The following is a 25,130-nucleotide window of genomic DNA, read 5'->3' as shown; positions in this document are numbered from 1 at the left end:
TAGGACGATTGTAATTTATTTTTTATCTTTAATCGTTTGAAGGAAAAACACAAATGTGGTGCGATTTAATTCAGGTTTTCAGATCATCATTCCGTGGCCTCGACATTTTCCTTTCGCTGACGTTATTGTTCAGTCTGTCAACACCTCGTGGCGTTTCAAGCCATAAAAAGAGATGACCTGAAGTTCAATGACCTAAAGTTCAACTTGAGTTCATCGTCATGGTCAACTGCTTCAGCAATTCTTGTCGAAACCCTTTCCATTGTTTTGAACCGGCTTATTAATCTGTTGTGAAATTCAGAAAACTGACTTGATCTCAGTGCAGCATATATTTTGATCCGCCACAAATCTTGTGGTTTGTGGTTCCACACCGTGACTGGGGTCAGAGGTCGGGCTGAATTGCTGCTCTTGCCCTCACATGAACGACCGGAGGGATGGCCGGCAGAGATTCGAAGGGGAGGAGAAGAGGTGTGATGCGGAGGCGGAATGACAGATGGACAATATTATTGTGGGAACGTTGAGTCGCGGCTGCACTCTCACTTTTCATCAAGTGTTTTGGCTTCACATGAAGCGAAGGAATGCACCGTGGGGCAGCGTGCCGCTCAAGCTGACAGTGTCCCACCTCCCAACTCATCACTGCGCCTCCCTGCATCGGAGCATAAGTCTCTACATGTCCAGTTCAGATTCAAATACGGATACTGTTGGGCACGTGCAGCGGTGAACAGTGATAGTTTGTGGTTCTGCTGCCTTCCAAAGTTGCTTCTAAGAATGACCCCTGTAAGACGTGCTCATGGAACAATGATTGATCTGCACTGGAACCGGGCCAGCGTTCACCTCACACAGTTTACAGAGATTAATGGCTTTGAAGGTCGTGTGCGGACACGTCTGTCCACCTTTACAACCTGGTGGCTGCAGGAGGAGACAACACGTATGAACTTCACTTCACTTCAAGGAATGCTGTCTAGGCCCATTGTTCTTGCTTGAAGGCTGAGCTGGAAGTCAACTTCAGTGGCTGAGATGATCACCTTGTTTAGATGAAAACATGAATAATAGCCACATTATTTTGGGTCTGGTTCTGGCTGCATGTAGTAGAACCTCCCAAATATCTTAATACGTTTTCAGTTTCGCCTTTTTTTGCGGAGGATCTGAGCAAATTACTTTCGAGCTAAAATCGACCCCTTCCTCCAAAAAGGGAAAACTACTTCAGTTGCTTATCTGCAAGGTATTTTTGGTGATAATAGCAGTGATAAAACGGAGCTGTTTGCCATCTGGCTTAGCTCTTTCATCGGAACATCCCTAAAGTGAAGAGCCGTTTAAGATATTGGAAACTCTGCTTGAAGCAAAGAGTGTTCACCTTGTTCCCTTTTATGAAGCCGATTGTCACTCACAGTGAGATAACCCTCTTATAGCTGAAGTTGAATGAAGTTAGCAGGACCAAAGGTGCTAACAGGGTCATGCCAACAACTCAATGTCCAAAAAATAAGACATTTTCTGAGAGGCATCACAGGATCAAAGGATCAAATTGTAAACTAAAAATAAAAACAATCTGACCAGTTAAGTTAAAAAAAGGTTGCAGCAGTTTATCTGCTCTTTGATATTTTTTCAAACACGCAGTCCTGAAATGTTTCCAGAGTTGTTGTCGTGTTTTGCTCACCAGTGCCAGCGTCGATTCCCATCTGCACCTTGTAAAAAAGGTGCTACCTTCCCAAAATTGCACAGCCACTGAGTGAGGCCAGTTATTACTGACCTCACCACAGACCGATACACTTCTGGACTGAAACATTTTAACAGTCACACAGTTACTGAGTAAACTCATCTGAACTCAACTGAGGATATTTCACTTTAAATATGTGGTGGGAAATTAGTTTTTTTTTGTTTTTTGGAATTGCTTACTACCTATCATCATCACGTGTTTTTTTATGAGACAGATAAGGTTCTGGAGCCCCCATGTTTGCTTTAGTTCTGCAGAGAAATGAAAAATGACAGCACTGACCTACTTAGTGTCAGTTGAAGGGTTACCCCACGAGTGTGTATCTGACAGCCGCCTCCTTCACCAGACCGACAGCAGAGCTTCCATTTTTAATTTTGATGACCTCAATAAGAACATTGATGCCTCAAGGGACTGCCAACCCTGTGACATCATCACTTACTCCCAGGTCAGGAAAGTTTCTTGTCTTGAAAGGAGACAAATGTCATGGACCAGTGAGCTTGAAGACCGTCAACAGATGCTAAGATAAAGGTGTAAAAGTGGGAGTTTGCAGGTTAATAACCATCCAGGTTAGATAAGACTCGTGGGGAACTTGGGGGAACATCGGAGTTATATCAACATTTACCTGAACAGTTGTTGCCAAATGTATGCTATTCTCTTGTTCACTGTTATCGCCGTGAGGTGGCGACTTTTGGGAAGACAGCCGAGGCCAACGGGGCAGTGACATCATCAAAAATATCCACTGTTCATCCAGAGAAGCGTAACTATCATATTATTCACTCTGGAACTTGGTTTCAGTGGGTGGAAACGTTGGATTTCTGTGGACGGAAGGCAAATCGGTTTTGTCTCCGTGTGGGGTCTGAGTAGCCCATCCATCAGAAGAGAAGATTTTCAAGATTTATCTACGACACACCTGGACAAAGTATGGCCCGGGGGCTATAGGCGGCCCGTTGCCTGTGTTTTTGCGGCCCTCATGAGGTCAGACTAAAACTATACAACTAATAAGTAGTCATTTTTCTGTCTATTTTTTTCCTCTTGTTTTTTTCTTAGCATTACTATTTCAACAGTAATCGTCTGCCATTTTAGTGAGTATTTTTTGTTCCACAAAATATATTGAAAGAAAATTGAAAATATATTTATATATTTTAATATTTCATAGATATTTGCACTATAAGTTTATTATTATTTATATTACATTGAAATAGCACATTAAATTGAATATTTTTATATGTTTCATGCCACATTTGAACTTCTTAATATCCTTACATTAAATCTTAAATGATTCATTTCATCCTAGTTACTTGAGATTTTGTTTTCTGTCAAGTTTCTTCATCATCGCTGCCTTTCTTTTGGCATGGCGGCCCCTCACAACAGTCACAGTTAATAATGTGGCCCTTAAGTAAATTTAACTGCCCACCTCTGCTGTAGGAGAAACTTAGCGTAGGAACGGGAAGCGGATCAAAATATTATGTTATACAGTAGCACTGGTGAGAACCCGATTGTTTTCCTTCTTTCAGAAGAAGGGAACCATCAGGTGCAAGAGTTAAAGAAGAGATTAATTTTGCCGTTCAGGTCCCAATATTGGAAAATAAATGTTTTTTTTTTTTTATTTTGTGGGCAATGAAGTGTCCACTGCAGAATGAGAATAAAAAGTCCACCGACCAGTTATGTGTTTCTGGGCCTCTTGAATCAAACAAGTGTGTAACAGCATTAGGTTTGACAGAGCTAGTGACTGACACCTACATCTGTGGTAGATCGCCCTGTAAGCGCAACAAGTGGGAGATGTTCCACCATCCATGACGCTATGTGTCAGACCAGGGGCCCCAACCACATGCCGTTCAGTAGAGAAGCAGTTGAAGATACATATCCGACTGTTTTAGCTCCCTCAGGTTCCCCTGTGACACACGAGTGAAGTGTAGCCACTTCACACCTCCACCTCACCCCTCTCAGATGATGAAAACAAACAGAGCCAGAAAAATAAATTTGTTCATCAAAGACAGATGTTGCCGTGAGACACATGATTAGCTTCAGCTCTGCGTTTCCCGCGAGACGTAAAGACAACACCGCTGCGCTAAATGGAGCTATGTATCTGGCGAGAAAAACACTGGAAGGACTGAAGGCCGCCATCAGAATTTTACAGAGATGGCTGCTTCCCACAGACACGTCTAAGTGGATTCACTTCAGAATTATTTGCAAGCATAAGACGGACAAAAGGATCCACGCCGTTTTCATTATGACCACTTGAGAGAGAGAGACGTCCTCACTATTATTCCCTCCGACACTGGGTGGGCTCCTCCAGTGTGGGTATCAAATGATCACCTATTCTGTTTTCCCTCCAGTGGATGTCGCGCTCACAGTATCAATGAGCCAGTGTGGAGGTGTGAGCCTCTCCGACACGCAACCATGAAAAAAAAGAAGCTGTCCGTCATCTGTACTCCAAACTGATGACCACTGTTCAGCCACATGTGCTGACTTGCATCTGACAATTGTACTCTATATCCTGCTCAGTCTGTGCTTGGGTTTCCGCCTGTAATGCAGTACATTCAGAGGTTACTCTGATTTGAGTGGTTGTCTCTCCATATGTGCCTTGAGATGGACTGGTGTCCTTTCCAGGGTGTCCCCCCCATGAAAAGAAATGGGGGGAAAAAAAACAAGCCTTGACAAATAGAACTTGATTTTTATTTCTTTTGACTGTTTTCAACCTTTTAAATTTAGACTCAGTAGTTGGGTTTATAGTGCGTCCTTAAGGGGACATACTGAATACATACTCAACTGGTCACGCCCTAGGTCTACGCGATTTTATTGATCGGTCGATGATGCAACAAGAAAGGAAACATACATTCAAACAAAATAAGAGGGTTCTTATATGAAATTCATTTCTCTCTCCCTCTGTGTCTGCTGCTTACCTGATCCCTGCTTTAAAGGGGTTTTATCCACTTCACCTTCTCACTTAGAATAACCATTAGGAGGCGGGGCTCAAGTACATAGGGCCAATGACTATTGTATTCAAATAACAGAAGCAGACTGATGCATGGCAGCTTAGTGGTGATTGTTAAAAAAGAGGTCCAGCTCAACTGTTGTCTGTGTGCAGGGATATTTGACACAAAATGTAAACTCACTGAAAAGCAAACAGGGGAGAGTTGACAACTGAAGCGCTCCATGAAAGAAGCTCTTGAGCCGTCACAGGTTGAAAAACAGGCCCTGTCTAGCGCCTGTCCCGCGGGGGAAAGAGAGTAATCCTGTGGTCGCGGCTCAGGAAGCCGGGGTTTTCGCGTTATTTATATAAAAAATGTTTTCATTCGATGACTGGGTGCAGTGTGGGAATTAATCGCATATAAACAGGCTGCTGGCTCGGTGGCCGCTGCAGCGCCACCTTGACCGCAGGACCCTGGCTGACCAGATGAAAGGCCTCGAGGGAATAAGGATGATTTCCTCCAAGAAAATGGATTAAAAGCCTGTACCTTTTCCACACATCTCAGAACTCCAGTCATAGCTCACTGCATGTGTGTTCATTCACATTCCTCACATCTGTGTTGTTGTGATGTACCTGGTCATGGCACATGTTAAGCAACAGCGCCACCTACCAACAAGATGAGACACAACACACCAAGGCAGGAGAATTGACAACACTAGTCAATAACACGTCTTATTTATTAAAGCAAATGAAAACAGTGTTGATGGGTGATTGTTACCAGATTCATTAGGCTTATCTTTAGAGTTATGGAGACGAAATGCGACATGGTATCGACAGTGATGCAGTGAAAGTTTAAAAAGAAAAAGCCTTTACTGCCCTCTAGAGGCTAAAGATCGGTCACATTCTCAAAACAAACCCAGAGCCTGGCATTCATAGAGATTTCCCACAAAACAGGGAATAAGTTCAAACTGTTTCAGCTGATTCTTTTCTCTAGCAGTGACAAATCAACAAGCTGTAGTGTCGCCGAAGTCTGTATTCCATTTGTTGTAAACCTCCAGAGTGGACGGGCTCACGCTGGATTTGATTCGCTTCAGGGAGTCCTTGAAGTCTTTCATCTTAATGTTGCGGATCTGTGGAGACAGTTTGGTTTTTAAGAAAGGTATCAACGGCGTCTCGTGGCTTTGAGACAGAAAGAAGCATCACCTGACTCGCAGCCATACTGCGGACTTGGTCAGGACCCAGCTCTGGAAAGACACCGATGATTTCTTATCAAAAATGGGGACGAAACGTCATGTGTTTGGAGCCTCACCTCTGATCGGCCCCAGGGCAGCATCTTTGGCTAGTGAAGTCAGGTCGCTCCCAGAGTAACCAGCCGTGTCTCTGCCGCGTTCACAAAGTCAGCATTCAACAAATGTTAGAGCCAGGAAGTCAACCTGCGTGAATATTCCGGACTCACTTTGCGAGCTCGGCCAGCTCATTTCTGTTCAGCGGGCTCCCTTGCTTTGCCAGAAGAGACTCCAGCAACATGGCTCGTGTCTAGTTGAGAAATACGGTGAACTTAAAATACCATAATGTGAAAAATGATAGACACTGAGCCGTTCAGCACCTTAAGATCAGGAAGGGTGACGTAAACACGCTTAGCAAATCGCCTGCAAGTGTAAGGAAAAGGGGAGAAGTTAGTGAAAACAACACCAGAGAAACACATTTGCCAATGCTTATTCCACGTGCTGCAGGCTGTTCAGCTCAGCTCAGGGAAAATGCACATGCTTTTGGACTGTGGGAGGAAACCTGAGTGCCAATAAGATAGCCATCACAAGCACAGGACGAATTACCTCAGGACCGCCAGGCTCTGAAAACTAGTTATTATTTTTTCTTACATTACAACTCGGGGTGGGGATTCACAAGAAGCCACATTTTTCAATTTGAATGAATCTGGTATAATACTGGATCAAACGCATACATACGTTTAAACAACAAAATATTGTTTTGTTTTGCATCAGTTTGACAATAAATCACGATGGTGGCTATAGTCAAGTTCACCTTATTGAAACTACAGCTCTTTTAATGTCTTGAAAATATTTGTATAAGAATTTCAATTTTATAAGAATTTCCAGTACATTCAGAGTAGTGGAAACCCTGGTCATTGTGTAGTGAAAAACACCCCTGAACAAAAGCAAACAGATGCTTTTGTTTGCTTTTGTTCAGGGATTCCTCCATGTTTGTTGTTGTTGTCATCATCCTAGCTGCCACGTGTCTTGTGCATCAGTGTGATCAGTGGATCAGGAACTCCTGCACTTACAAAGGTTCCCTGTTGAGAAAACCGTTAAATTAAAAATATTTTTGTTGTAAGTAAGTAATTGTAATTATGAGAATTATGAGAAGTTGTAATGATCCTTTTCCAAGTGAAAATGTTTACATTTGAGAAACCTTAGTTTAGCTCTTTGAGATGAGGAAATGAAGGGGAAAACACACAGACACACTGATATACTTAAGTGCCACCTTTCCTTAGTATAATATAAGATAGTCTTCTATTCATCCCACAATGGGGAAAATTTGGCACAGCAGCAAAGTAAAAGCAAGAGCTAGAACTCTCTGGTGAACAAACAAGTCTTGCTAGAAATCAAATCCAGGACAGAAAGGCAAAACAGAGCAGCTTAAATCAATTTTAAAATCCGTTTCTCACCATGGTTAAGAGATGCGATGCTCACTCACATGATTGTTAAACTCCATGTGGAGCTCAGTCATGACTGAGACAAATTTCACCATGAAATGTGCACTGAACAACAAGACACTGTACCGCAGAGCTGCTTCATCCAGCTCCTGAGGTCGGTTGGTCGCACCCATCACCAGCACCTTGTCATCTCCTCCAGACTGAACCTGAACCCCGAAACACACTCATAAAAAAAACCTCTTCTAATCCTGATATTTTGGACTTGGATCTCTCACCCCGTCAAACTCGATCAGGAACTCTGTTTTCAATCGGCGTGAGAACTCCTGCTCCCCCTGCCTCCTTTCACACAGCAGGCTGTCGACTTCATCTGGATGTAACGCAGATGATTTACTCAAAACAAACTTGAAGGACAGAGGAAAGTCGAGTCTGAACTGAACCGACCGATGAAGATGACGGAGGGCTGCAGTTCTCTGGCTGCTGCGAACAACGCCCGCACCAGCTTTTCACTCTCTCCCACCTGCACACACATTTCACCACAAGCTCTTGAGAAACCCATGTCAAGCAGCAATAACACATTCAGTTGTTGATCAATGCAAGCGTCAATAGTGTTGTTGAGAACAGTGAAGAATCCATTCTTTGCCGCTATGGAAGGGATTTAGTCTGAACTGGAATCCACTCCCCAAATGAGGAACATTGCTTCAGGAAGATACATTTTAGAGCTGCTGGTTTTCAAAGAATAAATCCAAAGGCTAATATTGATGCCAAACATGTTCACAGATGAAGAAGCAGCAAGTCATGAATAGGGATGAAGAATGCTAGATACCAGGGAAAAGAAGATGAGGAAGACAGCTGGTGAGACTAGGAGGGGGGATCAAGGTAGGTTGAGATGGAGGCTGCGGCCACCAAGCATTTCAGTGGAAACTTACATATTTAGATGTTAAACTAGCAGCACTGATGTTGAAGAATGTGGCTTTGGATTCAGCTGCCACGGCTTTTGCCTGATGGAGAACAAAGCAAGTCAAAAGAGAGATCAATAACCAAACCACAGTACAAGTTAAAAGACAAATGTTTGGAAGATACACTCACAAGCATTGTCTTCCCATTTCCAGGCGGCCCAAATAAGAGTAGACCACGAGCGGGTGCTCTCAAGCCGGTGAAGAGCTAACTGGCAGAATGTGGAAGAGCGTTAAATGTAAGTGTGTCGTGTTCTCTGAGAGAGTGGCGCCGTGAAGCCGGAGAGGATTAGAAGTGGTAACCTCAGGTCTGATGGCTGGTAGGATGACGATCTCCTGGAGTGCTTGTTTGGCGAGCTCTTGTCCGGCGATATCTTTAAATGTCACCGAGACGCCACTGCAGCAAGGTAGAGCATAGAGGGGGTCATAAACAGAGAAGCTTAAATTGAGATCCCATTCCAACTTACGTGTCAACAATTTCATTCAGAATCAAGTGAGCAAGTTTGCTGTCTACATTCTTGAAGTTTTTAAGTTCTCTCTTCTGAGGCTTGCCGTTCTGGTTCTTTCCGATCGCTGGAGTCACCCTCAGTTCCGTGCACCTCGATGGCGGTCTGGTGGACGTCGACGGTCTGGCGTTACCGGGAACGCCTCGTAGTGCAGGCTGGACCCGGGGAACAGTCTTTGATTGGGTGGGCACTGGGTTTGAGGTCCTTGGAGTGGGAGGTCTGGCCATGGACGTGGACCTCAGCGTCGCCTCTGAAACAGTACAAACAGCCATTCTAAGAGGGCGAAAATGTGAGGGAATAATCCAGATTTGACTTGTGACTTGCCTAGAAGAGCTTTCCTTTCTCTCGCCATCGTGAGATTGGCGATCATTTTATCCTGGAGTCTCTTCGCCCGCTGATATTGCTCATCTATTGACAAATGGGAGGGTCAGGTTTCTGTGCAGTTAAAATAAGTCCCATTTCATTTCCAGAGTTAAAAGTAAACCATCATCAATGCAAGATCTTGGTGAAAAATTCACGCAACACTGGATGGAAATAAATCTTGTGACATTGAAGAAGCTTATCGAAACAATGCCACAGCAAATGCGTGCTGTAATCAAAGCTAAAGGCAGTCCAACAATTTTTTTTGGGCCAGGCAGTGTATATGTACCTCATATAAAATATCTGATCAACATCCACATCAAAAGGTCTTATTTGAATAATGATCTAAAACGGCGTGTTCAGAGTAGCTCCCTAGTTCAGTTCTGGTTATTATTAGAGACGAAGTCAGGTGCCGTGTTCTGTGCGTTTTCCATAATGGTTTCCATGATATTCTGTTTTAAAACATAAATTCCATGTGAATCAGCAAATTAATTCAGCCAAATCATAAAGCCTTACAGAGCCTTTGTTTTGTTCTCTTGATTCCTGTTTTTTTTTCCCTGCCTTTATGTCTATTTTATGTTCCTCCATGTTTCTTTTCTGACTCTTTCAGCTGTTATTGGCTTTGAACTTGATCCATCAGTGCCTCGACAAACAATGTTACAAAAAATAAAAATACTAAAACAAGTCTGGAAGCCAGTGGTTGCCTCATTAACTAATATTTCTGATTCATTTCATTGTATTTAATATTTAAAAACTGTCACACATATACATTTCAGATGTACTCAGGCTCAAGTCAGGATTGATCGAACGCTCTGACTTGCATTTGGCAGCCAGGTTCAATCTTTTTGAGGGCGTTTTCGGCATAATGACTCAGGACTAGTGATGTTCGATTCCACTGATTTCCTTTCCGATCGGACACTGAGTAATATTCAGGCTGGTGCCGGCGATACCGATACCAATACCATATTAGCTATCAACAAAAATGGGATACAAACAATTATTATACTGGCAACTACTTAAAATATTAGAAAAAATACTGGCAAATATGTAAACAAATAATGCCATAATAATTGCACTGTTAAATTAATATATATTATTCATTAAATTATTAATAAAATATTCAATTTATTTATATATATATATATATATAAATTTAACACTTTAATTTTGATTGAAAGTAATACAATATTTGGTAGCTAAACTTGTGTTTTATTCATCTTTTCTGGCTCATTTTTCACAAAGGCTGTTTTATTGTCATTGCACTGTATCATATAATAGATCTTCCAACCGCGTGTCAGACAGGATCTCAATAGTTAAGTTACTTTTCTTCGTGTTCCTGTTACCTCAAAATACTTTAGTATCGAAAGTATCGATATTTTGGTTTGAGAATCGATTTTAGAGAATCAAGATCCGGTATCGGAGGTATCGATGTTTCAGGATCGATCCGCACATCACTACTCAGGACACTCTTGTCAGTCGTCCCCCCCACCGAGCATCTCAAGCACTCTCTCCTACAGTAGCCTGTCAGATCGTCCTATCATCGGTAAACCCGGTTTCCATGAGGAGCTCGCTGGTGCCTTATTCGTCAAAGGCACCAAAGGCACATGTGGCCCACAAACCGCACTTTGGATGGTGAACAGTTTAAAAGCGGTCCGCAGTCGTAGAGGTGGAGGTGTGTGAGTGTGTGTAACCTGGCCCCGTGATCTCGACCGCGATCCCCATTTCCAGCTCGGCGATGCCTTTCTTGTACCAGCGCACAGCCTCCTCTTTGTCGCCTGTCATCACACAATAGGTACATAAACCGCATGACACGTTCGGCTCAACAGCTACATTAACAAACCTGCATCGTTCTCGTCGATCCCGATGGCCTTGGAAATATACTCGAACGCCTTCTTGTGGTAGTTTTTGATGACTTCGCTGTTGTCTCCTCTGCCTTTACCCGACAAGGCCGACATCATGACAGTTTATCGGCTGTTTTTTTGACAGTTCGATCTCAAATTTGCTCGTCTGAGTCATACATTATATTGGTCAAACGTTTGCGGCGGATGAGCAGATCCCCAAACAGCACATTCGAGCTAAACCTGACGAGTGTTTTACCCCATCAAAACATTGCAACCGCTAACTTCCGCGTCCATGTCACTGCGCATGTCCACCGTAACTTCCGCTTTTTCTTTCAAAATAAAAAAGCTTCACATCTCGATTGTGGCGTTCCAGTCACAGTCTTTTGTTTTCCAATAAAGGCACGGCGTCAAAAAGATGAAAGGGAAAAATTACGCGGAACATGTCCGATTTTTTTGTCACTATATATATTTTTTTCAAATGCAATTAAACGAATTATAGAAATATAAGTAAAGGAAGCAACTAATGGCTTCCAAACGTGTCAATTATTATTATAATATTATTAGGAAGAAAATTCGGATTTGTTTGATAGGGCAAAACAACAAGTGACGCTCACTCCAGCTGCTCTCTCTTCACATCTCACTTACTCCGGATGATAAATCGTCTATTACAATGCACAACAGTCAATACGCTTTGACACATGGATCAGCACGACATACTCATTATGATGCGGTTGCTCGCCAGCCGCTCATCTGTCCTCCATGCATCTTCCCTCTTCTTCATGCCTCCCGCTCACTCACGCACACACACACAAACGTATATTCTGTCTCGCTTCGACTGACTTTCATTCCCTCTTCTTTCCCGCTCGTAACTCCACCTCCTTCTTACTGTCACTGCAGATCATGACGCCAGCAATAAACAGCATCTATAGAGACTGTCCTACCTATCACTCGACGACATATAGTTTAATTATGTTTATTTAATATTTATTTTAAAATACATAAAATGCATGACATGTTTCATTACCCTTTGGAGCAACACAAAACGAGGCAACATCGAATAAAAAACATACAGAAAATGAACAGTACTAGATTTACTATTACTTACTCTGCATTTTGGATAGTTCTACTCATTCAGTCGTTTTTATTTTATTTTTGGTGCCTTTGTCTCTTCAGCGTAGACGCTTTGATTATGCCTTTTATGTTTCATCTTCGTCTGTGACGTCTTCGATGATCCTATGCTGCTGTAACAATCACAATTTCCCCATCGTGGGAGAAATAAAGGCAACCCAATGTGATCTCATTTATTCCGTCAATAGAGGCTGTATTAAAAAGGCTATTGGAATTTATAGCGGTGTGATAATTGATAAATAAAAACATGCTTTGGTATTTGTATTAGGGCTGCCGGAAGACAATCGATCCAAATCAACAACAATCGACAACCGAAAATCTTTACGTTTAAATTCCTTCACAACCACGGAATTCAGCGTTCTGGCAGAGACCACGCCTATTTAAATACCAACCAATCGTTTGACTTACACGGCAGCGCTTAGCCAATCAGAGCCCTGAAACGTCATCGCGTGCTCCAGTTCTGGCACGCCTCCTACCTTCCTCTCTTCAGTCTGACTCGGCTCTGACACATCTTAGCTGGTGTTGTTGTTTATAACCAGAGCCGGACAACTGACTGCTATTTGGAATATTTTGAGATTGGCTCGACGTCGCCCCTCCCCTGGCGAGTAGCTCCAGTCGGCGTCTGTGTCCGCTGAACTCGCCGGTGACTGTCAGCTGACGGACGGGGCGATAGTTAGCCAGTTAGCCCAGCTGTCTCCAAGCGAACAGCCTTTTGTCTTTACTCACTCACCGTCGCTTCTCTTCTGTGTCAGCAAACAGCGGCGCCTGCGACTTTGACTTTTTCCCACCCGACAACTGCCTAGTAGACCAAAATAGGTGGCTTTGGAAGCAAGATGTCGAACCGAGTGGTGTGCAGGGACGCGAGACACGCCGGGAGCTGGTACTCTGCTTCGGGTAACTGTCAACACAGCCCCGGCCGTGTTAGCATCCGATTTAGCTCACGGTTTCTGCTTCCATTTCATGGCTTTTTATCCGCAAGTATTTTACCTCTACAGTGCAGACGCCTATGTGTGTCGAACCAGGCTGAAGATAAAGGTTTATTTGATGTATTTTAGCGATTGTTGTCCGTAGCTACCGTTAGCTTCGCCTCCGTTTTCACCTTTCGTGCCTGTGCAAAGCTTATTTTGTCCATTTAAACATTGAGGAAAAGAAGCTTTCATGCAGTTTGATTCACAATCGGTTTGCTAGGCTGTCACTATGCAACTTCTTGGCCTACGGGCCATTTGCTTTAATGAGATATGTCGAGAAAAAAAATCCTTGCCGGCAGCAAAGAAGTATGATTTGAGTCATTTATTTGAAAACCGTGGAGAGGTTTGTGTGAAGAGTTTCCCCAGAGGTATCCAAGTTCACGCTTTGCCTTTTCACAAAGGTCTGAAAGCTTCGCTGGAAACCCTTCCCCCATTTTAGCTCCTCACTAAAGCTTGTTTATCAGTCCAGCCCCTGACTGCTCAGTCCCTCTGGAAAAGCACATTGACGTTCAACACACGAATAACATTCGTGCTAGGATGTCACTACATTGTCATCATAGTTAGTCTTCCATACACTCATCTACCTGATCATACATTTGACTCATTTTCTCCTTATTATTCTGCTCAACAAGATGTAGCTGTTGATGGATTTTGAGTGTTTGCGCTGGCAGTACTCAAATGACTTATACCACTTATTCTCTTTCCTTTTATATCTGGAAGGATCCCAGTTGAATGTGCAACTAGAAGGTTGGCTGTCTCAAGCACAGCCCACTCTCAGTCCTGCTAGAGCCATCATAGCACCGTGAGTCAAGTCTCTATCACTTTGTCTGTGAGGCTATTGTTTGAACTTATACGTTTTTGTTTTCCAGACACGCTGGTTACACCTACTGTGGTGCTTGTGCAGCACATGCCTACAAGCAGGTTGATCCCTCAATAACGTAAGTAATCTACTGTGAATATCATTTAAATAGCGTGCATTTTTTAAAAACAAGGCATGTTCGCATACAGTCGTAGGGTCTTCATCTTGGGACCTTCGCACCATTTCCCGCTCTCCCGGTGTGCCCTGTCATCCGCAGACATCTATAAAACACCGCTCTACGACCTGAGAATTGATCAAAAGGGTATCGTTTGCTCTTCTAAACTAATTAATGCCTCATGTGGTGTTCATTTGAGAGCAATTAAATTGCTCTCAAATTGATAGTTTCTCAGTTTATTGACACATTTGTTCCATAAGAAGCAAGCCAGTGTTGTTACTTATACTTCAAAACTGACTTTTATTTACAGTATATTCTGAACTCTGGAAAACGGGGTTGTTTGATCGGATGAGTCTGCAGACGGACGAAGAGGAGCATAGTATTGAAATGCACTTGCCTTACACTGCTAAAGCCATGGAGAGGTATTGTACTACACTCAACGTGTACTGTCAAATGTACTTTGCTGAACACAACATTATCCGCATAAATAACACACATACTCTTGGGTCATTCATGAGCTTCAAACACAATGGATACACTTTTGAAAGTGCAACACAACATCCTTCTTTGAAGTCCATTAACTGAACTGGCTCCTTACCATTGGTCTTCTTTGGGCACTGACATGGCACAGAGTGCTGGCTTAATACTGAGGCACTCTTCAATTGCCCCACTCTTCTGGTTTTATACCTTCATACAGGTGCTCCTCTTGGGGTTTAATTATTGCACATGGTCCTCTTATGACATCAGTGACAGTTCCAGTTTGCCATCTATTGTTACCTGCCCTTGAGCAAAAACTATTGAGAAGGTTTAGTTATTTTTATGCATAAGCAATGTGGTGAAGCCTTGTGTAGGATTAATATTCCAAGATTCCAATTCACTTTGCTGTTGGTGCCTCGTCTACCACCTTCCTTACAGCCACAAAGACGAGTTTAGCATCGTGCCCGTGCTTGTTGGCGCACTAAGTGAGACTAAGGAACAGGAATACGGGAAGCTGCTCAGCAAGTATCTGGCAGATCCTTCCAACCTCTTCATCATCTCATCGGACTTCTGCCACTGGGGTCAGTAACAAACCTATCAGGTACCACTTTCGTTTGTCACTTAGATGCTGACGTGCGGTTTCCTTCTTGTAGGCCATCGTTTCCGCTACACATACTATGATGAATCTCAAGGAGAGATCTACAGATCCATTGAACATCTTGATAAAATGGTAACAACTGACTGAATGAACTTAAGCTTGAATCATGTGGTGTGAGGTGATCACCCACAAAGGCATTTGTATTTAGAAGTGAACCACAATATATATATATATATATGAAATCTGTGTTGCTTCCTTGTTGACACAATTATTTTCATTATTTCATCCGAATGATAAAAGTGTGAAGATACTTCAAGTCACAAAATGTACCAACATAACAACAATACTAAAAGCCATAATAATAATCATAAAAAAATAATAGTATCTCTGTGATTTCAGGGGATGGGCATTATAGAGCAGATGGATCCTATATCTTTCACCAACTACTTGAAGAAGTACCGCAACACAATCTGTGGTCGTCACCCTATTGGAGTGCTGCTAAATGTGAGTAACACAGAAGCATTTTGACTTTACTTTTGGACTCATTTAACTGAGTTCTACACTTTTGACTTGGCGGATGTCCATTTACCTTTTTTGGTTTCGTATGTCGCCATTTTAAAATTATGTAACCTCTTTATCAGAGCAGCAATAATGTGAAGACGGAATAGCATAAAACCTTAATACTTGGAAATGTGTTAGAAAAGGACTGGTATTGTCGAAATGTTGTGACAAACTGTCCTTTTACCTGGGCTGCCTTCTGCATCTTGATGCCCTTTTAAAACTAATTCCCATGGAACACAAGGAACAGCCAGGCTGTTTTTTTAACAGTAGACAGATTGTTGCAGCGTAGTCTTCTGGCCAAACTACAAAGAAGACCTTCTGCTGCAGCTCTCTGTAGGGAATGTTTCCACCATTCAGAAGCCAACACAGCAGAGTTGTCCGGGGTGAGGTCTTGATACTGAGGCAAGAGGAGCAGTGTGATATTGTTTTAGGTGTGTCAGTCAGAAGATCTATCATTTGTTCTGGCACATTTGCTCCTAGAGACTATTGCATCATACTTCTTTCTCCATCCCCTTTAAAGGTCTTCCTTAAAAGTAAGTCCTGCTTAAAAGATAAAAGATGCTGCTAGACACTGAGGAGAACCCTGCTCTTCCAACCACATACTTGAACCACCGAACCAAATATTCAGATGTACATGACTATAGCCGCAGTGGAAATGTGGAACTCACTGACAAAGGAAATGATGAATGATCGAAACATTGTGGGATTAAAAAAAAAACAGAGTCAAAAAAAAGCTCAGGACTACTCTCCTGCAGACTTAAATGAGCAGGAGCAACACACTGACAAATTAAGTATTTCTTTTGGTGACATTATTGACTCCAGATAGTTCTCTCCTGAAGTGATATAATTCATTACTGTTTTGATGGGGGCTGTGGCGTGACATTGTATCATCAGGTTAACAGAAAGTGAGCCAAGCTCAGGTGGGTCTCTTCAAGATGCAGAGGATCTCGGCACAACAGCCAATCTAAAACCCAAGTTTTATATTTGAGGCATTTATTTCCAAACCAGACTGAAACAAGAACTGTAGATAAATGTATACCAGGGACTTGTTGCAGACATGGTCAGCTGACTGCTGTTCACTATTGCTCCTCTGAGGGTGTCGTAGACCAGGGTTATTCAACTCTGTTCTCAGAGAGCCACAATGGTGCTGTTTAACCAGTCAGCTCTCTGAAGACTATCTGGTGCTGCTTGTTTCAACTGACATCTAATTTCTAACAAAAATTTGAAGACCCTTGTTGTCGCAGGGTGTGAGTGAGGGGTGTCCTGGTCTGTAGTACTGTGGGGACATTAATTGGGTCTTATTTAGTCCACATCCATCTCCGTTTTCCTTTTTTTTGCTTCTACATTCAAGGAGAGTCTATTTTTATCGAGCCATTTTGTTCATTTCCATTTCATTGTTCTCAAGACTGAATAAACACCCATTCATTCGTGATTTATCACGTAGCTTCCTTAGTCATGACTAGGTGATTTGAAAAACAAACCTAGTTTTCTGGTTTCACAAAAATGTAATGGTCGTTTTGTCCCCAGAAAATGTCTTTCCTGTCATTCGTTCTTTTAAATCTGTTTCTGAAGTGTTGCTGTGGAAATGCATGCAAACCAGGGATTAACATGACGACTGCTTTCCAGGCCGTGGCCGAGCTGAGGAAGAGTGGTTTTAATATGAACTTCACTTTCCTGAACTATGCTCAGTCGGGGGAGTGCAGGACCTGGCACGACAGCTCTGTGAGCTACGCCGCCGGCTCCCTCGTCGTTCATTGAGCTGGACGTCCAGACGGGACCCCGCCCTTACTATCTATCGCCATAACCCGAGCCCCGACACCCTCCCGCGCCCCATCCTCCAGTACAATCTCGCAGGAAGGACCTAGACACTCCAAGCCAATGCAGTCTCCTCTCCCCCTCCACCCCCCATCCTCCTCTCAGTTTGAAGTGCATCTCAGAACCCAAAGGTTGACTCTTTCTGTTTGAAGTGCAGTTTTGAGATTATACAGAAGCAAAACCAGACAGGGGTGATGACATCGTAGATAAGCTGTCACATGGGGAGGTAGGAATCTGATTTAGGCTCTTTCCAATTGTTCTTTTTTTTTAGTCCTTTTGCTATTTTTTGGGGATTGATTGGATTTGTAACTAACCTTGGAATTGCGGCAATCTGTGCTCATGTTCCTCGCCGCAGAGAAGGAGCGAAAATAAATCCTCGGCTCAGAAGAACGCAGATGAAAATAAAAGTTTTGTTGAGCTTGGAGCTGCATGCACTTGAAACGAGTGTCCAAACTCATAAAATTGCTAACAAAAGGGCTGCATCCAACAAAGTTCAATTTCACAGAACCAAAAAAAACGAAAAACAAACCCTTGTATTAGTTGAATCTATCTTTCCTGTTTTGGTTATTATCTAGCCCTTTCTTATTAGACGTGGCTGTATTTACTCAGTAGTTTGTAGGCTCAATCTGCAGCTGTGTATTTTAAGGAATTAGAGAACACGGTATTATAGCTCACGCTGTCTCGTTCTCTCATCCCAATTTGTAACGTAACATTCTAACTTGACGGCATTCTGGGCGGACAGGTGGCTGATGGGTCATATTTGAGGTTTGGTGTTCCAATTTGGCTGTTTTACATGGTTATTTTGGCTCTCTAGATCGAACAACTGTCGTCATGTTCAAAAATAAATATTGGAATTTCCCTTATTTCCTTGAATTTATGATCACTAGACGCCCACGTCTCCAAAAGTGTGAAATTTCACGCACGATTGATGCTTGCTCTGGGTGTTGCTGGTCAGCCTCCTGCCCATTACCCCTCCTCTCAGAAGCCGTCACAGACGACTGAAGTTGATAACAGAAATCCAGTGAACTCTTGTTTACATGTGGACCTATTGAACCAGAACAATGTTACAGACGCGACTGACCAAAGCATACACGGTCTGAGTTGACACAATTTACGTTGCTTTAAAATGTGCGTTGGTCACATTTTTGATAATCCGTACAAAGCCATAAAACAGTGCTCTGCTTTAAGACTTTTCTAGCTGTTACACGAAACAATAACTCAAATGATTTTCACTCTTCAGTAACCAGAGGGACACGATGAGTCATGCCGGCTCTCAACACTAGAGGCAGCAGCAGCAGCACACTGTTCTCTGCTCTCGCTTCAGTCCAGTATTCCCCGTTCTAGTCGATGCAGTCCGTTATATTGAGCATAAAAGGCTTGAGAGGCTTGAACCCAGTGGGCACAGACTGAAAGACCAACCCGATGGCGGTAGTTTAAGGGAAACTAGTCAAGCATGACACACTGTGCCATTGTGCCTTTTTATCACTGTTGCACATAAATCGATTTCACTTTTAGTCTTACTTTAGAATGTGTACTTTTGTTTTTCCTGAATATCGTTGCCAAGCGCCCGGCGTTGTCTCTCTCGCGCTCGTGAAGAAGAATGTGGCACTGGTTTTCCTCCCATCTTGCATAAATCTGATCGAGACAAAGCCTGAACCTCAACACTGTCTTCTTTTTCATTTTTTTATTTTATTTTAGAAGTATCTCTGTATTTTTGTTGTTCTTGCATAGAGGATAGGAACATATATGAAATCTAAACTGCTCCCTTTGGAGTTTCTTTATCTCAGGTTCCACTGATAAAGCATCCCAAAAGGCTCTTCTGATGAAGCGAAGAATTCATGTTACAAAAAGAGTAAAATTTACTGAAAACACGTCTGCTTTGTTCTTTTCTCTCTTTTCCTGGAATCATGCGGAACAGTTTGGTTGCTGTATTCTCAACGTTCGGTGTGTCATTTCTGATTACCTCTTTCAGAGTTGGGTCATGTTTTCATCCGGGTCTGTTGGTTTCGTTTATATGTCTGCAGGTTTATGCAAAAAGTAGAGGACTGATTTCAATAAAAATACGTAAAAAGTTGGAATCTTGCCACGTATCCCTTCTTGGTGCTCTGCTTTCCTCACGTGGTTCTTAACACACCGTAATGGATTTACGTAATCTTTTACTGTGAGGTTTATCCATTCACTCCATTCAGTGGATGAGTTCTTCATTGACACATCTGTATTCAAGCTTTCAGTCATGACAACTGACCAAATGAGTTTTCTCATGGGTGTCCACTCTGCTCTGTCGAGTATCGGAACTATTGATGTCAAGGAGCAGAACTGCCACTCAAGAAAAGTCAGTTCATGTGGCTCAGGCAAAAAAGAATCAACCTCCCGTTTCAATTAATACTGTTTTTGTTTTTAATAAATTCAGAAATTCATTTCATGTGACGTATTCTAAAAGCAATGAGCTCAAGTGGACAGCAGGTGGCGTGAGTGCTTCGTAGCTCCTGTAACAGTTGCATTGTTGGCTCAAGAAAAGTCTGCATAGGATGAAGGAGAAACCCAGTGACAGTCTGAATATCCGCTTGCTGACTGTTTTAATCGGAGCCAGTCATGTGACTGGATATGGCTTTCGTCTCTTTGGAATTCGATGGAGGGATCTTTACCTTGGTAAGTCCAAATGAACATACAGAACTCCACCTAAATCTAATCGAACCACTTCTAAATTCCAACCAGCCCTGAAACTTTCACTGAAATTCGTTAGGCTGTTTAAGAGCTATTCTGTTCCCCATCCATCAGGACCCCAAAAGATAAAATCATCCTAACCAAATGGGAATTATTGAGTGCTGGTTATTGTGTTTTATTTTCCTTTAACTTAAGAATTGTATCACCAAGAATGAGTGTTCTGACATGATATACTTTAAAGTGGAAGAGCACTGTGAAGAAAGATGCATTGACTATAATAACTACAGTACGATAAATAAGTAGAATAAATACAAATGCTTTATAAAGTCAGCATCCTCAGCTAGACCCGTCCTTTTTTAAACTTTTAAATTGTCTTTTTTTTTAATAATAATTGTAAATGTTATTGTACAGTACCTCAGTTTATCTTTTGATTTTTTTTCTTTTTCTCAGAAAAGGAACAGTAGTGCTCAGTTCTTATCTTGAATGATAAAATTCACATCCAGAACAATATTTGCAGTTTCTACAGCAACTTGCAGCGCATTCTTCTTCGCTGTGAAAGAGTCCAGAACTCTGCATCGCAACGCGGTTTCCTCCGGCAGCTCAGGTGAAAACCCTGGACCCTCCGTCATCGAACAACTCCTCTTGTAGTTGTTCCTCAGCCCACAGCCGCAAACGTGACTCTGCATCTGTTCTGGTGTCACGTCAGCTTGCAGAGTCCAGTGGTGAGCACCAGTCGGGTCAATGATGGAACTGCTATGGCTGTGTTCAAGGGCTCGAGCGACGCATTCCAAAGAGCTGCAGAAAGCTTCCACGCCCAGCAGGTACTCGCCTGGCGTGCACCCCAACGTTGACGCGGTTTCTCTGTTGTTGTGCTCGCACTAATAAAAATAAATCATCACTGTGGCCTTATTGAAAATGACATAGTTGAATCGAGGATCTCACCTGGTGTCTGATGTAGGCGGCCAAATGGGTCTCAGTGCATCCACCTCCGAGTAGTGACTTTGGTTCCCTCAGAGTGAGTCTCAGCACGTGCTCTGCTTTCTGGCACGCCACCTTCAACATTTACACTTCATTCAGAAACGTCAACCGTTGACCCGATTCCATTCCTACTAACCTTCAGCTCATTCAACATCGTCTCGTTCCTGTGGCAGAGTACCATAGTGCAGGTCACCGACTGCTCAGCAGGGTGTAAATGCAACAGGTTCTTGGATCCAAACGGTCTGAGCTGCACATTTTTAACTTCTCCATAGGCCTTGGATGGGATGGCGGTGTGTAAAGTCCCGACAGGTCGGGCTCCTGTTTGGGAAAAGGCAGTCTAAATAGCCATGTTGGAGTTTAACAGCTGGGTTCAAGTGAGAGCCACCTGTCAGCTCGGCGAGCGGCTCCATGAATCGGATGCCGACTCTTTCCACCACCACGACGCCGTGGCTCCTCAGGTAATGCTGCAGCACCGGATGGACGACCTTCTGGCACACAAGGAGCTTCACCTCATCCTGAACAACCTGCTCAGCGATCTTCATGAGCTCGTCCACCACCTGCGAGTCAGTGTCCACACCCTGGTGCACCTCTACTGTCCCGTCACCGATTCCAGGAAGGTCTCCAGCCAGAGAGATGGCGAACAACGCCACGCGCAGAGGACCAGAGGTGTGAAACTCAGTGATGAATTCAGGCAGGTCCAGCAGGACGCCTGGAAACACAGCAGAGTCCAACACTGGGAGACCTTCCATTGGCATTGTTATGGTTCGGCCGAGGGCTGCGCTCCCGGGGCTGCTGCAGGGTACAGTCAACAAGAAGGACTTCACCAACAACGTGCTGATGTGAAGTTGCTCTGCACCTGTCAGGACACACGCAGGTTTGCTGGACACAACGCTGCGAGCCAGCGTGATGAAGTTCTGGCTGCTGCTGAAGTCCAGCTGCACCACACACCCGCACTTGTCCTGGTGCAGGTAAGCATCGCACAGACTCAGCAGGTGCTTGTACACGCGGATGGCGACGCTTCCTCTCAGAGCACCCCGTTCTGACGCCTCTATTAAAGAGATGCACAGGATCCCAGCCTGCAAACCGCAGTCGCAGAACCGAGAAACGTGGCTACGGACGGACTGGATTATGAGATTAAGCAAGGGGTGTGAGGAAGAAATGGCGGCAAGAAGAACACACGACGTTGAAGTGGTCGTCACTTGCCCGCCGATGTTGTTGTGGACCTGTTTCAGTCGCCCAGACGGACCGACGCAGGATCTGAGAAGCTGCGACAGATGACGAAGCTTGGTCTGCACTTCAGCTTTGTCGAGAGGTGAGTCCGAACACAGAGACGGCGCTTTCTTGGCCAGTCGAGACATCGTTCTATCAGGAGATCTTAAGTCAGTTCAATGTATTTACATTCGTTAAGAAAACTCGCATGTGCTGAAAAAAAAACTGTACGACAGGGTGCCTTTATATTTGCCTGCGCGATATTATCAAAAATAAAAGTTCCCCAATCTGAATTTTTAAAACCAAAGTCCATATATATGTAACGTATAAAATCATGACCTACCTGCAACGGAACCCTTTATCTGAAAATCTACATTTAATGGGATTCGATGGATTACTATTGTAAAATCTGTTCAGGCACTTTTTCGGACAACAGCCGTTTCCATGGCAGCTGCAGTGTTGTTACTGAGACGTCAACAACTCACTTCCAGTTAAACTCTGTTTGACATCAGTATGTCTCGTCAAAATGAAGCTATGACATTGGTTTCTTCATTTCGACTGTTTTCCACCCTATGTGGCGACTGATAGCGAACAAAATACAATGTAGCACAAACACGAAGGACCCTGTTTTTGACGTCACATCCGCTGGGTTGACTCGTTGATCAACGTTCAAAACAGTTGGCGGTATGAACAAATAACAGAATTACACCGAATACATTCGGACTGTTTAATACAACCTTCACTTTTCTGAGTAAAGCGCGACTCTCGTTAGTTAATGTTTCGTTGATATCATAGACGTCTGGAGTTGTTTAATTGCATACATCTTCAGTTAGCCACCGCTTCGTCCTGCTACCTGCTAAGTATAGAAGTGGTTGTATTGACAGTGTTTTACCACCACTGTTCTATAAAGCAAGATTCTGTACACTGTAACAAATGCAGTGTTTTTCCCAGAGACTTGCTGCGCGGTTTTTGTGTGTCCAGTTGAGAAGGTGTGGCTTCTGGGTGATTGTTATTCTCGGTTGAGATGAGAATTATTCTTTATTCTTTATGTTCACTTTCAAGTTGAATGGTATCGACTCATAGTGCTTTGTTTTTAACACATGTTGTGTCACTTTTTTTTCCAGGTGAAACAAACCAGGTGGTGTTGAAATGGCTCCGCACAAATTTGTTATTAAGGTGAGTAGCGTCAAAATTGTATTTAACAAAATCGGACCTTTTTGTGATAGGTGAACACTAGATAGTAACAATTAAAATAATGAACATTAAAGTAGCTTCTGGTTTGTTATTATCGTAGAATACTAATAGTTGTGGATATAATTCAGGTTGTAATGCATATTAAGAAAAGACTACGACTGTTATACGGGAGAAAAAAAACATTCTTTTCTTGTAGTGTGCGCGCTGTCAGGTCAAGACAGTTTGTGAATTACAGTTAAGCTACAAACAGGTCAGTGTATGCATCAACACAAAAACACGGCTCATACATACCACTGTAATTGCAACTCTTCTTGAAATGTATTTTTGGAAATAGTAAGTAAAAGTAATGGATAGTATTTCACGACATAATGAAATATATTATGAACATACATCTGCTCTTTCATCTACTAAACAAATGGCTTTTTCAATCTCTACTTTCAATCCCATAATGCAGTTAATTATGAGTATCAATGGTTCTTCATTTTGCCTCATTCAGAGGCATATTGCTATATTGAGCTTAAGTGCCTATTTGAGACAGCCTTATTTTATTTCAGAATTTTATTTATTTAACTGAATCGCTGTATTTGTATTACATTTTTGAAAACAGCCTTATTTTATTTATTTAACTGTATTTCTGTTTGTTTTACATTTTTGAAGACAGCTTTATTTTATTTATTTAACTGTATTTCTGTTTGTTTTACATTTTTGAAGACAGCTCTATTTTATTTATTTAACTGTATTTCTGTTTGTTTTACATTTTTGAAGACAGCTCTATTTTATTTATTTAACTGTATTGCTGTTTGTTTTACATTTCTGAATAATGCACCTGGCCTAACTGGTTTGTGGATGTGCTTGACCTTTACTTTTGGATTTCATTTGTGAAGCACAGTCCACCCATAAAACATTGGATTTCAGACCCTAACCCTAACCCTTCTTACTGTATTCAATTGATTAGTCATGCACTACATTTTTTTAATATCCTAGAACTCAAATTCTTTATCAGGAGACCTTTAGCAGATATGACATAAAAAATGCGACGAATTCGATTAATTAATTACAAAATCCTGTAATTAATTCGATTATTTTTTTAATCGGCTGTCAGCATATATATATATATATATACACTGCTTTTTTATAGAAGAAACTTGCTATTCTATTCAAATTTCAAAATGCGATCTACTGTTGAGCCACTAGGGGGGAGCAAAGACTCGCGTTTGAACACGCTCACCTTGTTCAGTTTGCCGTACTATTTTGGGCTCTCGTTTACCTTTTGTGAAAATCTAAGGATCGCCTCGCTGACCGCCTCAGTTAATGGACCCTGAAAAATGAACTGTGTCTCTCCCAGTCTGGATGTTTTGTCAAGAATAACGCGCATCAGATGTTTTTGTTAAGTTCTGCTGATCTCCTTTGTGTTTGTGTTTCATATATTGAGTGGGCTTCAGACATTCACACTGATCTCTCACATCCTCTGTAATTCCTCCTGTCCTTCGCCGGGGCAGATATTGGACTGACTCCTTCTTACACGCCGCCCCCTCAGCCAGTGGTGTGAGAGTCTAGCCCTGAAGGTTCACTGAGGGTTCCTTCCCACTGGGCATGTAATGATACAGTTCTGCC

General features: G+C 42.7%; 4 protein-coding genes across 11 annotated transcripts in view; 2 read left to right on the top strand and 2 right to left on the bottom strand.

Annotated features, from left to right (window-relative positions):
• Nucleotides 1-5,338: 5,338 nt before the first annotated feature.
• On the bottom strand, nt 5,339-12,593 carry spast (spastin). 5 transcript variants are annotated; one of them, XM_053874361.1, is made up of 16 exons: nt 12,487-12,593; nt 10,950-11,042; nt 10,801-10,884; nt 9,074-9,157; nt 8,711-8,999; nt 8,547-8,640; nt 8,377-8,451; nt 8,217-8,288; nt 7,732-7,807; nt 7,566-7,657; nt 7,417-7,496; nt 6,226-6,268; nt 6,076-6,155; nt 5,929-5,999; nt 5,823-5,863; nt 5,339-5,749 (listed from the first exon to the last, which is right to left on the bottom strand). In XM_053874361.1, exons 3-16 carry the CDS (start codon nt 10,829-10,831, stop codon nt 5,624-5,626), a joined length of 1,254 nt encoding a protein of 417 aa, XP_053730336.1. In that variant the 5' UTR covers nt 10,832-10,884; nt 10,950-11,042; nt 12,487-12,593; the 3' UTR covers nt 5,339-5,623. The 5 variants fall into 5 exon arrangements, with proteins under 5 accessions (XP_053730336.1, XP_053730333.1, XP_053730332.1 ...); XM_053874358.1 differs by lacking the exon at nt 12,487-12,593 and adding an exon at nt 12,056-12,480; XM_053874357.1 differs by lacking the exon at nt 12,487-12,593 and adding an exon at nt 11,668-12,049.
• Nucleotides 12,594-12,899: 306 nt separating this feature from the next.
• memo1 (mediator of cell motility 1) lies at nt 12,900-19,567 on the top strand. Its single transcript, XM_053874367.1, has 9 exons — nt 12,900-12,972; nt 13,767-13,848; nt 13,916-13,984; nt 14,055-14,167; nt 14,331-14,442; nt 14,936-15,078; nt 15,151-15,227; nt 15,495-15,599; nt 17,283-19,567. Exons 1-9 carry the CDS (start codon nt 12,912-12,914, stop codon nt 17,412-17,414), a joined length of 894 nt encoding a protein of 297 aa, XP_053730342.1. The 5' UTR covers nt 12,900-12,911; the 3' UTR covers nt 17,415-19,567.
• Nucleotides 19,120-22,542, bottom strand: mkks (MKKS centrosomal shuttling protein). Its single transcript, XM_053874356.1, has 4 exons — nt 21,499-22,542; nt 21,250-21,431; nt 21,078-21,188; nt 19,120-21,013 (listed from the first exon to the last, which is right to left on the bottom strand). Exons 1-4 carry the CDS (start codon nt 22,469-22,471, stop codon nt 20,603-20,605), a joined length of 1,677 nt encoding a protein of 558 aa, XP_053730331.1. The 5' UTR covers nt 22,472-22,542; the 3' UTR covers nt 19,120-20,602.
• The window catches only part of slx4ip (SLX4 interacting protein), a 32,737-nt gene continuing 29,680 nt past the window's right edge, over nt 22,074-25,130 (top strand). The window contains exons 1-2 of one of the 4 annotated variants that reach the window (XM_053874365.1): nt 22,074-22,425; nt 23,447-23,498. In XM_053874365.1, the coding sequence (XP_053730340.1) occupies nt 23,472-23,498 (27 nt within the window). In that variant the 5' untranslated portion in view covers nt 22,074-22,425; nt 23,447-23,471. The other 3 variants (XM_053874366.1, XM_053874363.1, XM_053874364.1) reach the window with 3 other exon arrangements.

The sequence above is a fragment of the Synchiropus splendidus genome, chromosome 9 (assembly GCF_027744825.2).
Source record: "Synchiropus splendidus isolate RoL2022-P1 chromosome 9, RoL_Sspl_1.0, whole genome shotgun sequence".
Lineage (NCBI taxonomy): Eukaryota > Metazoa > Chordata > Actinopteri > Syngnathiformes > Callionymidae > Synchiropus > Synchiropus splendidus.
Note: the sequence above shows the minus strand (reverse complement) of the source record. Positions and strands in the feature narration are given on the sequence as shown.

Excerpts from the sequence above, each read along its gene's own strand:
- memo1 (XM_053874367.1), top strand. The coding sequence starts at position 12,912 with ATGTCGAACCGAGTGGTGTGCAGGGACGCGAGACACGCCGGGAGCTGG. Across the intron at positions 12,973-13,766 it reads GAGCTGGTACTCTGCTTCGG|GATCCCAGTTGAATGTGCAA; the intron begins GTAACTGTCAAC and ends TATATCTGGAAG. Across the intron at positions 15,600-17,282 it reads CTATTGGAGTGCTGCTAAAT|GCCGTGGCCGAGCTGAGGAA; the intron begins GTGAGTAACACA and ends ACTGCTTTCCAG.
- spast (XM_053874357.1), bottom strand. The coding sequence starts at position 11,731 with ATGAAGAAGAGGGAAGATGCATGGAGGACAGATGAGCGGCTGGCGAGC. Across the intron at positions 10,885-10,949 it reads GATCGACGAGAACGATGCAG|GCGACAAAGAGGAGGCTGTG; the intron begins GTTTGTTAATGT and ends GTGTGATGACAG. Across the intron at positions 9,158-10,800 it reads GGTCGAGATCACGGGGCCAG|ATGAGCAATATCAGCGGGCG; the intron begins GTTACACACACT and ends ATTTGTCAATAG.
- mkks (XM_053874356.1), bottom strand. The coding sequence starts at position 22,471 with ATGTCTCGACTGGCCAAGAAAGCGCCGTCTCTGTGTTCGGACTCACCT. Across the intron at positions 21,432-21,498 it reads GCCGCTCGCCGAGCTGACAG|GAGCCCGACCTGTCGGGACT; the intron begins GTGGCTCTCACT and ends TTTCCCAAACAG. Across the intron at positions 21,014-21,077 it reads CCGCCTACATCAGACACCAG|TGCGAGCACAACAACAGAGA; the intron begins GTGAGATCCTCG and ends TATTTTTATTAG.